The 12,274-nt window shown below is 39.4% G+C and overlaps 1 protein-coding gene across 1 annotated transcript in view; it reads left to right on the top strand.

Annotated features, from left to right (window-relative positions):
• WWTR1 (WW domain containing transcription regulator 1) overlaps nt 1-6,741 on the top strand; it is a 133,787-nt gene extending 127,046 nt beyond the window's left edge. The window contains exon 7 of the mRNA XM_032852463.1: nt 3,591-6,741. Coding sequence (XP_032708354.1) covers nt 3,591-3,775 — 185 coding nt within the window. The 3' untranslated portion in view covers nt 3,776-6,741. The remainder of the gene's footprint in view (nt 1-3,590) is intronic.
• Nucleotides 6,742-12,274: the final 5,533 nt, after the last annotated feature.

The raw sequence follows: 12,274 nt of genomic DNA, 5'->3' as shown, positions 1-12,274 counted from the left end.
TGTTTAGAGGCTAGCACAGACTGTTTTGTGAGGAGTCACACGGGAATAATCTGAAGCGTTTGTTTTGTTACTCGTCGATTTATTACTTCAGTTTTCTCCCTTCTGCCTCCCTCACTTTCTTCATTGCTCTCTCTCTCTTTTTTGGTGTGAGATTTATTTTGTCCTCTTTGGAACAGCCTTATGAAGTAGCTCCTTCCTATATTTAAGGATTGTTTGCTTTCATCTTTTAAACAGTAGTAAAGATAAAAAACAAAAGTTAAATTAAAAAAAATTCGGGAGATCTAAATCTAAGTCTGACCATTAACGAAAAAAAAAATGGATTCTGTTCTGTGGCTTTTTTTTTTTTTTTTTTAAGATTTTATGTATTTGTCAGAGCACAAGAAGGGGGAACAGAGAGGGAGAGGTAGAAGCAGGCTCCCCACTGAGCACGAAGCCCGATGTGGGATTTGATCCCAGGACGCTGGGTTCATGACCTGAGCTGAAGGCAGACACTTAATCGAACGAGCCACCCAGGCATAGCTATGACTTTTAAAAATGGCTTCAAAGTAGGGACTATTTTGAAGCCAAAGTGTGGAATTAAGTGGTATTCTGGAAAGAACATAGTCTTTGTAGACAGGCAGCCTAAATTGAATCTCTGTTTCACCACTTCTTGGTAGTGACTTTGGGAAAGTGCTAGAACGTGCCAAGGCCTTGGATTTCTCACCTATAAGTGGGAGTAACATGCTTACTTCATGGGGTTGTGGGGAGTTATGAGATCACATAGCTTGGCCCAAAGTTCTCTTCCCCCTCTTCTGAGAGGCTGAAGTAATGGACAAATTGAACTTGATAAATGCTAGGCTTCCAAGTTAACCTGGTTAAGTGAGTGTCAGCTCGTGGAGTCTAGGGTCCTGTCTGTGAAGTTCTTTCTAGGAAGTAGGCATGAACCTTCCTAAGGAAAGAAAAGTAGTACAGTAATAAGATGAGGAAAAGCTGGGGGTGGGCACAGCTCCAGTGTGGCTAGAAAAGGTCTGAGAGATTCACTGACCACATGCTGAATGGAAACAAGCCAGCCAAGCACACTCCCTTTGCAAATCACACATAGAAACAACAGCTGGATGTGGTGTGGAATACAGTAAAGGGAATAGCAGGACCAAAGGTGGGGAAATCAACCACTCTTCCAGAATATTCTGCAATAATCATACTCTTTTAAGAATTGTCTGGTTTTTCTCTCTCCAGCTTTTTAATGGATAAAACTGTTAAAGGCCAAAAAGATCACTACATGATTACAAAGTTGATCCAAAGAGAGGTATTTTAAGATTGTTAACCTAAACAAAGAATCTTAGAACTAGCCTCCTCATGTTTTCCATGTCTGAGGAGAAAGGATAAGAGAAATTCTTTAAAATAGATTTTGTTTAGCTTAAAAAAAAAAAAAAAAAAGTGTTCCTGAGTTATCAGTAGAGATCAGTAGAGATGAATGGTGCTAACTAGAAATGGGGAAAAAAAGACACCCAGCACTTTAGATTGGATAGTTTTCCTGGGCAGATACTTTCATTCAGCCTCATTTCTGTCTGTTACATTCTAGTGGGTAGTAAAAGTTATTTGGGATTTCCTGTTCTGTTTTGATGCTGTTTCCTACAACATCAAATTTGATGTTTTGATCACATCGAACTTGTCAGATTTGATGTTGAGGTCATGTCGAACTTGATATAATTTTCCCAAATTACTGCCTTTTGCAATGAAAATCCTCTAAAATATTGCCAAGAGTCACTGATTTATATGGGTTACAGAAGAGCCATTAAGGTTTGCTATCACCAAAATGCAAGTTTGATTATGTTTCCCTCATCACTTGGAAAGATGTAATTTTTCTCCTTGGAAAATGCATTTGGTTAAAGTGAATTTTCTCAGTTTTGCTCAGAATAATGATATTTCTGTGCACAATTTCAGGAAGGCTACTGTACTTCTAAAACACAAAAGCTAATTTAACAAGCTTTTTAGAAATGATTCTAGGGTGGAAGCTGGCCTTAGTTACCAATGCTTCTGTCTCTGAGGTGTATATATATTTTTAAGATTTTATTTATTGATGTGAGAGAGAGCAAACATGAGAGGGGGAAGGTGAGAGGGAGGAGCAGACCCCCTACGGAGCAGGGAGCCAGATGTGGGACTGGATCCCGGGACTCCAGGATCATGACCTGAGCTGAAAGCAGTTGCTCAACCAACTGAGCCACCCAGGCACCCTCTGAGGTATATTTTCAACCTTCAGAAAATTGATCAGGGCTATTTGAATTAATCCGTTGTTCTGGTACTCGGTAATCAATGACGAGTTCCTAGGTTTTTCTTTCTCTTAGCACAATCAACATTTATTGTATGTGTGGCAGACATTCTATGGTACTTCGCTCCAGTGTGTGAAGAAGGTACCTATAATCCCAATTTCGATGGATACACTGAAGGTCAGACAAGTTACGTGTGTCTAAGGTCACACGGCTAAAGAGCCCAGTCCACGGGCACAAAGGTCAGTTTGTTTTCTCGTCCACTATTGTTCATAAAGAACATGTGTTCTTCATGTCCTATCCCAGACATCTCATTTTCCTGGAACAGTGTGTTCTCAGCTGTGTTCTGTAGACTCCAGATCCATTAGGATATAGGTTCTGCCAGAATAGGATTGAATGATTAAATGGGTTGAGGTAATAGCGGCCTCAACAAAAGAAAACAGATCTCTTTACAGCAAGACTTCTTTGACCTTCATTGCTCACGTGCATTGTGACTGGTACGCATTTTAAGAAAAGTAGATAGTTGTGGGGTGCCAGGTGTGTGTGTGTGTGTGTGTGTGTGTTGGGGGGATGATCTGCAGAATTCCCTTTATAAACTATTTCTAAAATGATCCCGAGAGCCATCAATGAAGACAGGTTTTTGTTGTTGTTGTTGTTGCTAAAGATTTAATTTATGTATTTGACACAGAGAGACAGGGAACACAAGCAGAGTGGGTGGGAGAGGGAGAAGCAGGCTTCTTGCTGAACAGGGAGCCCGATGCGGGGCTCAATCCCAGGACCCCGGGATCATGACCCCAGTTGAAGGCAGATGCCCAACGACTGAGCCACCCAGGCGCCCCTGAAGACAGCTTTTTAGTAACAAGGTTAAAGGAAACTCCTCACTACTATCTTTGAGCATAAAAAGAGGGAGGACCTGGGTAGATCTAAGCTTCACAATGAAATCCTTAGAGTATAACTGGGTGATAAGGCATTTTTACAGGGAGGGACTCTCTTTGACAAAATAGCTCTTCATGCAGCTGTCACGGGAAGGCGCAGATCGCAGCCTTCCTGCGCTTCTTTGCTGTCTCCTGGGCTTATCCATTGTGGGCCCTTATCTGGGCTCTGTCTACCCAGGACAAAGAAAGGTTCACCCAGCATCTCCGCATTTCCTACGAGTGAGCACCACCAACTCAGTTTCAGGACCATGGTAGCTGAAATTTTTCAGAGAACTGAACTATTTTAGACGGGCAGCAATAGAATCTTCCATTTACATGGAAGCCTGGTGGCAATAGAGGTGAGCGTTGGGTTAACTTCTCAAGAGCTTAACAAACAGAATGACAATGGCCACCTTCTGTTCTGTTCTAGGGGACAACGCAGGACAGCCAGCCATGAACATCAATCCTCAGCAGACCCGCTTCCCTGATTTTCTCGATTGTCTCCCGGGAACGAATGTGGACCTAGGAACTTTGGAATCTGAAGATCTGATCCCCCTCTTCAATGATGTGGAGTCTGCGCTGAACAAAAGCGAGCCCTTTCTAACCTGGCTGTAATCGCTACCGTTGTAACTTGGATGCAGCTGTGACCTGACATTTCCTGGGCCTCTTGGCAAAAAGCAATGGAGCAGAGTCAGTCTGCAGGTGTACTCCATGACTCCCTGCTCCCTCCTTTCCATGCGGCCAGTTTCATCATTGCCTGGATTTGGTTAACATAACTTAAGTTAAACAGTTAAATGTTCTCCTTTCAGTTTCCGCAGGCCTGCCTTCCCGTGAGGGGCTCTGCGTCGTTCTTCTGCAGAGCTGAGGACAGAGAATTGCTTCTCTCTTTTTCTCTCTGCCGCCCCATAAGCTTGATGGGTGTTAGTTGAAATTTATGCATCAGATTGATTATAAACCATAAAAAAACTGACCACAGGCAGTGACTTGTGACAGGCGGGCTCGGTCCAGGAAATGTACACAAAATTAGAGCTGATTGATGGTTTCAAAAACTGTGTTGATGACAGTAGTACCGAATGCTTTAAAAAAAAAAACAACACTTAACTCGAGCTTTAAAAATCATTGTATGGATAGTACATGTCTGCTGTATGGAATACAATGTAGTTTTGAATCCATGCTGGTTCTCATGGTTCTTTTAACTCTGTATCTGCAAAGGCACATGCGGTCCTCTTGTAGCTGGTCCTTTATCATGACTTTACTGCGTAGCGTCTAGACAACTCGTCCTTCTAGCAGGAGAGGAGCAGGGACCATGAGTCACAGTTCCTACCCTACAGATCTTATGAAAGAGACCAGTTTGGTACTAATTACGAGCATTTATTAAACAAAACCCTTTTTTTTTTAAATTACAAGTTGGATTTTTTTTAATTGCAGCTTAGAATTTGATGTTTATTTTATAAAGCACTATAATTTTGTAGCTGATGACAAAGGGCAGCCAAGTGTTCTTGATAAATCAGCAGCGACTGTATTTTTTTGTCTTTTGCAACCGTTCTGAAAACATCAGGGCGACCTAGCTTTCAACCTGACAGCACACACAGCAGAGAAACTGTAGCTTTTTAAATGCTGAAGCCTTAATCAGTTTTGCTTTCCAGATCTCAAGTGCTTAAAAGAATCTTATCTATGAAACTGTTTGAAGGATGAAGCAGATCTCTGACTGACGTGTTAAAAAAAAAACAAAACAGCAAAACCCTCTGAAGGGTATATGGTGGAGACTTGTGTTTCTGAATTCAGTCAAATGGATTCCTCAGTATATTATCCTAACCCTGTTTGCTACAGTTGGTATAAAAAGGCATGAAATATGTACTCAATACCTCTTATGTAACCAAAAACATTTTTTTTTTTAGCTTTTAAGGACTGAGAGAGAGCATCAGGTTCACCCGGAATGTGCTCTGCCTACATTGCCATGAAGTCCTCAATCGTTGAATATTTTGAACTGACATTATTTATAATCTATGAATTTAATACCTTTTTTTGAAAGACATTAATAATTCAGGTCTCTGAGAGGAACCTTCAATTCCCAAGGGGGCTTATCTGTTGGGGATCTTAAATAAGATCATTTTCCATCTATCAGAATAGAGACAGGCAGCATACATTCTATCTGGTTGGAAAGAAGGCAAGTGAGAAGGGCAGAGATGAAGTATTGAAGTCACGGGAGATAGTGGAAGGACACTAGTTGGGGAAGTGGAAACTGACAAGTCAGAGTACCCCAAAAGCTAGATGAGCAGGATGCTAGGAGAGGTGCCCAAAAGAACAAAGCAACAATTTTCTGCTACAGCTTTTATACCAGAAGACTCTGTTGTAGAAGAAAGGGCTTTGGTGCACTTTATGGGGGAGTAGGAGGGTCAGGGCTATATGGCCCTGTCCGGGCTGACGCTGAGCGTGTCTGTGGACAAGAGCATGGGCCTGCTGTTGCTTCCAACACAATGAAGTGATTTCTTTTTCCTGAAGGACCCATGGTTTATGTTCAGATTCCTTTCCTCTCTCTAAGCGCTCAGAGAGAGCAGGGTAGATGTTTGTGTTTGCTACTAAATTGAAGGGAGCACTATCTCTTTTTCTCTTTTGTGAGCAATAATTGCAAAAAGAGTTGTACATTCTTTCTAAGAAAAACAAAAAACAAAAAACAAGGGACCTAACAGAACTGAGCAGTGTTACTGTATTTTTTGAAAATATTTTTATAGACTCCTTTTCAGGTTATTATGTGTAAAAGAAACAGATACCCCTCTTTTTTAAAGTAGTTAAAACATCGGTGATTTGTATTATCAATTTTTAGAAGTAATCTCCTAGTAAGCTTGTGGCATTAGAAGACACTAGAAGAATTTTTTTTAGTGAAATTAGCTGGAACATACATTAACGAACGTAACAAATATTTTTCCAGAATGAAATATGAACCATGACTACGTGTTTACTAATGGACAAAGCCAGATGTAATTTTTTTGTTGTTTTTAAGGCCATAAAATATGGCCTTTGTTAAAGAACACTAAAGCTAGAAATCTAAACATAAGAACAACTTTTAAAGGGTTTTTTCTATTATTGTAAGTGTTAAGACCCCTGCAGAATTCATGATAAGGTGCTATTTATATTTCTCATCATAGAAGAACTGCCAGGATATCCCATCTTTTCAGCCCTAACTCAGTAAATTTCAGCATTTCATCCAATAACTTTGCCACGGGAAAGACATATTAAAAATCGAAATGGAAAACTAATTCCCAAGGCATCGATATCCTGATAGAACACATTTTCTTGAAGTAAATACATTGTCAAAACATGTTGGCAATTCTACTAAGTCCAAGTAATTGTTAGTGTTTCACCAGCATATTTAGAATGTAAGATGCCATTTCTTTCACTGATTGTACAGCATGTGGGAGCATGGAAGACAGAGTAAGATATTTTGTGTGGGGGGTGGGGGTGCCGTTGACCCCGGTGTCGTGGAAAAGCTCTCTGTAGAAGGTGAGAGAAGTGTTGCTATAATTAAGTTGTGTTCTTATGACATAATTAGAAAGTAACTTCTGAAAGTACAACTTTTATGAAAAAAAAAAAAAAAAAAACAAACTGTTTAAAAAAAGGAAATTGTGGATTAATTTGATTGGGAAAATGGGTGATTGACAGAGACTGTTTCCCTAATACACTACATCATTTATGTGCTCATACTTTAACTTTTTAAAAAATTTACTTCTACGTTTTGTAATATGACATATGTGTGTTTATTTGTAATTTAGAAAGCTCTGCCTGCAGAAGGTATGCAGCCAAATCAATCCTATCAAACCATTTTACCTGGAGTTTGGTACTGGTTTTTACTTCTCTGATTCTGTATAAGAAAAATAAATACAATTGAATTTCCACTTGGAGCCTTTGTCTTTCCATTATTTGTGTGCGTTCCTTTTACTCAAGTCTTTGGGTGGTACCGAAGAAGGGCTTATGTAACTCTCCTGGCAGACAATGAAAGAAAGAAAATTTTGTAGGCCAACATTGTTTTGGCTCAAATGTCTGGTCTTTAATATTCTAAATATTCGCAGAATATCCTGGTTTCCCCTTCGTTTGAAGCAGCCCACTGAGTTGTTTTTGTTTTTTGGGTTTTTTTTTAGTGTGTGTATATATATAATTTACATCTTATATATATAATTTACATCTTATATATATAATTTATTTCTAAAATCACACTGTCCTTCCAACACCCTCACAGATTTGATAGATACTCAGATTTGATAGATTTGATATTTGATAGATAGAGAAGTCAGAACTATAGGATCCTCAGTCTTTTCTGTGTTGCTAATGTTATAGTATGGCTTCTTGTTACCAAAACTAAGAACAGCTTATCATTCATTCTGAGTGTGGGCTTGTGATAGTATATTTTCTCTGTCCCTTGAGTCCCTTGATTCTCACTGTTGTAATATCTTTCTCCATTCCTAGAAACATTAGGTGAGAGCACTCAGGAAAAGAGTATTTTCAAGCAGGAACTAAACAACAGAAGAGAGGCTGGTGGGAAGAGCTTACCAACATTCCAGAGCCTTAAGTCTCATGCATCTCTTTTTTTTTTAATAAATTTTTTAAAAATTCCAGAATAATTAATGCTCAGTGTTCAATTTGTTTCAGGTGTGCAATGTGGTGTTTTGGCAATTCTCTATCTTACTCAGACCTTACTCAGCGCTCATCGCAATAAGTGTACTCTTAATTGCCATCACTTATTTCCTTCATCCCCTCACCCACCTCCCTCATATCCATCAGTTTGTTCTCTATAGTTAAGAGTCTGTTTTTTTGTCTCTTTTTTTTCTTTGTTTCTTAAATACCACATATAAGTGAAATCACACGGTATTTGTCTTTGTCTTATTTCACTTAGCATTATACTCCCTTGCTCCACATAGCAAACAGCAAGATTTCATTCTTTTTTATGGCTGAGTAGTATTCTGTTCTGTGTGTGTACCCCCATTTCTTTATCCATTTCATCTGTGGATGGACACTTGGGCTGCTCCGTAATTGGGCTATTGCAAATAAAGCTGCAATAAACATACAGATGCCTATATCTTTTCAAGTTAGTGTTTTCATATTCTTTGGGTAGATATCCAGTAGTGGGATTACTGGATCCTAGGGTAGTTCTATTTTTGATTTTTTGAAGAACCTCCATACTGTCACCCACAGTGGCTGCGCCCTTCCCATCAACAGTGCATGAGGGTCCCTTTTTCTCCACATCCTCACCAACACTTAACGTTTGTGTGGTTGATTTTAGCCGTTCTGACAGGTGTGAGGTGATAGCTCGTTGTGGTTGTGATTTGCATTTCCCCGATGATGAGAGATGTTGAGCATCTTTTTTTTCTCCTGTAGAATAAGTTGGACCTTTTTTACAGAAGAAAAATAATGATACATGCTATTTTTTCAAGCTTTCTTTTTTTTCTCTTGATGATAATAATGATACTACTAATAGTTACTGATCATTTACTATGTGCCAAGCACTATGCAAAAACACTTGATAGGTATTATCTAATTTAATCTGCATAGTGACCCTAACATTTCAATATTATCCTTACTTTATAGATGAAGGATTTAAGAGGTTCAATCTTTTGCACAAGGTTATACAGCAAGCAACAAATATGCCCAATATCTTATGGGCAACCTTCCATGCCAGTACACATAGTTGTATACCGGATTATTTTTAACATTATTTTGTATGGATGTCCCCTATTGCAAACCAGTGGATTCTTTTTAGTTTTTTCCCTTTATAATAGTGCTGCAGTAACCAACCTAGTCTCATGTGAATATGGCTGGAGGATAAATTTCTAGGAAGGGAATCATGACATCATGCGATCTTAAATTTTGATAGATTCTGTCAAAACATTTTTGAAAGGACTGTACCATTTTATATTTCCAATAACAACAAATGCAAAGGCCTGGCTCACCATTGCCAATCTGGAGCTGAATATTGCCTCTGTTTTGTTTTGAAGATTGAGAAATTTTCCTAGGAACATGAGGTTTCAAAACCATAAATAATCAAACCTGATTTGAACAAACATGAACATTTGGAGTTTTTTTTCCCTCTCATTGTACATTCTATAAAATATTTGGGAAGATAAGTACAATATACGAAGTTCCAAAATTGGATGAAAGATGTATTTCCTATCAATAAATATAATACAAATTAGTGTCTTGTTTTTGTTTTTCTTCCAGCTTTATCAAGATACAGACACACTGTGTAAGTTTAAGGTGGACGGTGTAGTGATTTAATGTATGTATATCCTGCACAATGATTACCACAAAATGATCACCTCACACAGCTACGATTTGTGTGTGTGTGTGGTTAGAACTTTCGACTAACTCTTAAGTCTGTACAGGTAGAAATATCTTCCTGTTACAGCCTGTATTTCTTTTTTTTTTCCCAGTTTGCATTTCTTGAATTAATAGTGAAATTGATACTTTCATAATACCGTTACTTATAGTGGGTGATGTCAGTTCTCCACCCAGATCACCTTAGATTCTCTTTACTGTTTTGTGCACCCCAACTCCCACCCTGGTGTGTTTTTGCTTCCAACAGCTAACACCTGTGACTCCTTTTTAAAAAGGATCACAGTTACCTTGCTCTCACACGTGCAGAGAGCTAGATGCATAGGAATTTACGTTCTACAACATGACCTTTAGCCAGCAACGTGTGGGTAGGTAACTGACATTTCAAAGTCCCTGGTGGGACCAGACAGAGACTGCCTTCTACAGGACTTGGCCTGAGACACATTCTGGCTTTGTTTCCTCCATTTTCCTGTCTTGTTTCCCCCATTCTCTTACCAATTTCCCTTGTAAATACCCAATTCCTTGAAAAACCCTCTTAAATAGCTCTTCTTTAGTAAATCAGTTGCACATGAGTCCTTATGTCAGGGTCTGCTTCTGAGAACCAGACCTAAGCTAGTATCCGGAATATACAATAAACTTGCGTGTTAATGAGAGAAACAGTCCCATAGAAATATGAGCCAAGGATATGAATTGAAAATGTATAGGTCAGGGAACTGGGGGCCAAACAGCTTGCCAACTCCATTACTAATCAGGAAAATGGAAATCAGACAGTAGTGATTGACCATTCCATTTCTATCAAACTGCAAGATGAAAAAGACTGCTGACACCTCTGGTTAGCTAGGATATGCGGTAACAGGAACCCTACTGCACCGCTGGGGGCAGCATAAGTTGTTAAAGGCACAAAGCAGGACACCTAGTGTGTTTTACTGACCACTATATCTCCACTGTATTCCCCAAATAAGTGAGTAGTTTCAGAAGGGACAGACAGGGAAGGGGGGCTGACTGCTAAACAGGGGAGAGGGAACTTCCGAGATGATTTGGTTGAGTACACAAATATGTCACCAATCAATGGGGTGACAGGCATTGCCGCCAAACTAGCTCACGGCTGGGACTTGTAAGTGTATCCAAGTTTCCTTTTTTTTTTTTTTTTTTTTTGTTCTTTTAGGATTACAATCTTGAGAATTCGTGTATTAATATTTTCAATTAAAAAATTATAGCTGCTGAATTTAAGATTTTTTTCCCTTAGGACATCAGTTTTTAAAAATTACAATTAATATTGTGTAGCTATTGGGACACCTGTGTGGTTCAGTTGGTTAAACAACTGCCTTCGGGTCAGATCATGATCCTGGAGTCCTGGGATTGTGTCCTGCATCGGGCTCCCAGCTCCACATGGGAAGTCGTCTTCTCCCTCTGACCTTCTTTCATGCTCTCTCTCACTCTCTCTCTCTTAAGTAAATAAAATCTTAAAAAAAAAAAAAATGCTGTGTAGCTATCAAAGCTCCTGGATATATTTACTTATCTTCAATTGAGGGCCCATATGAAAGTATTGTACAAGTAAAATCTAGAGAATTTCTGCTGTCTGCCTTGCTGCCCAGAGTGGTTTAATATATGCAATGGATTAAAATGAATATAAAATTAATCAGACACATTATGTCATGTTAGACTTTCTGGATGAGTTTCTGGTCACTAGAGCTAGATGGGCTGTGAATTCTGGCTCTAAAACAGGATGGGACTCAGAAGGTCTGTTATATTAGGGTCCTCCAAGCAGAACTCCTTAGAACTTTCTCTGGAATGCCCCCAAATTTCAAGATTCACCAAAACAATTAGCCAGTGCATTTTATTTTTTCGTTGTCTCAGATGGCTTTGAGAAACTGATCAAGGCTTTAGGTGTTGTTCACAGTAAGTCACTCCCACACACATTTTACCCTCCCATTCCAGGTGGCTCATAGTTTACTGATACCCTTCCATTGACCTTAGAATTTGCAATTTTTTCCTATAGGCTGTCCTTTGAAATAGATTCCTTGTTGTAGCTTAAAAGTGTGAGATGATAAAGCCTTAATTGTAATTCACAGAGATGTATAAGTTGTGTTTAGAAATAATAAGTTGCTGGGGTCACAGGGTTTACCATGAAGCTTATGTGTCCTAAATGGACCCTTCTGCTTGTAAATCATTAGGTCATATTAGAAATTGAACAAAGTGATGCATGCCTCCTATGTTTGCAGTCTGAGGACCAGAAATAGGGTGACAAAGTGTCCCAGTTTGCTTGGGACAGAAGAGTTTCCCAAGACTTAGGACTTTTCAGTATTAAAATGGGGGAAGTTCCAGCAAAATGGGAAAGTTGGAAAGTATGCATCATGCACTCATTGGCAGAACTGGCTACATAAATTGTGGGACCCCATGCAGAATGAAAACATGGGGCCTTGCTCAAATGTATTAAGAATTGACATTAGAGCATTAAACTGTGGGGCTCCTGTGAGGGTAGGGCCCTCTGTAATTGCATAGGTCATGTCCTGAAGCCAGCCCCACAGCACCCCATCCTGTGCTAGAATATCTCTATAAGAATAAGAAGAGGGGGCGCCTGGGTGGCTCAGTGGTTTAAAGCCTCTGCCTTTGGCTTGGGTCATGGTCCCAAGATCCTGGGATTGAGCCCCTTTCGGGCTCTCTGCTCAGCGGGGAGCCTGCTTCCCTTCCTCTCTCTGTCTGCCTGCCTCTCTGCCTACTTGTGATCTCTGTCAAATAAATTTTAAAAATCTTAAAAAAAAAAAAAAAGAATAAGAAAGAAGAGGCTGA

Source organism: Lontra canadensis, unplaced genomic scaffold (genome assembly GCF_010015895.1).
Source record: "Lontra canadensis isolate GAN:19392208 unplaced genomic scaffold, GSC_riverotter_1.0 scaffold6, whole genome shotgun sequence".
NCBI classification, from domain to species: domain Eukaryota; kingdom Metazoa; phylum Chordata; class Mammalia; order Carnivora; family Mustelidae; genus Lontra; species Lontra canadensis.
The sequence above is the reverse complement of the archived record's forward strand: the minus strand, read 5'-3'. Positions and strand labels throughout refer to the sequence as shown.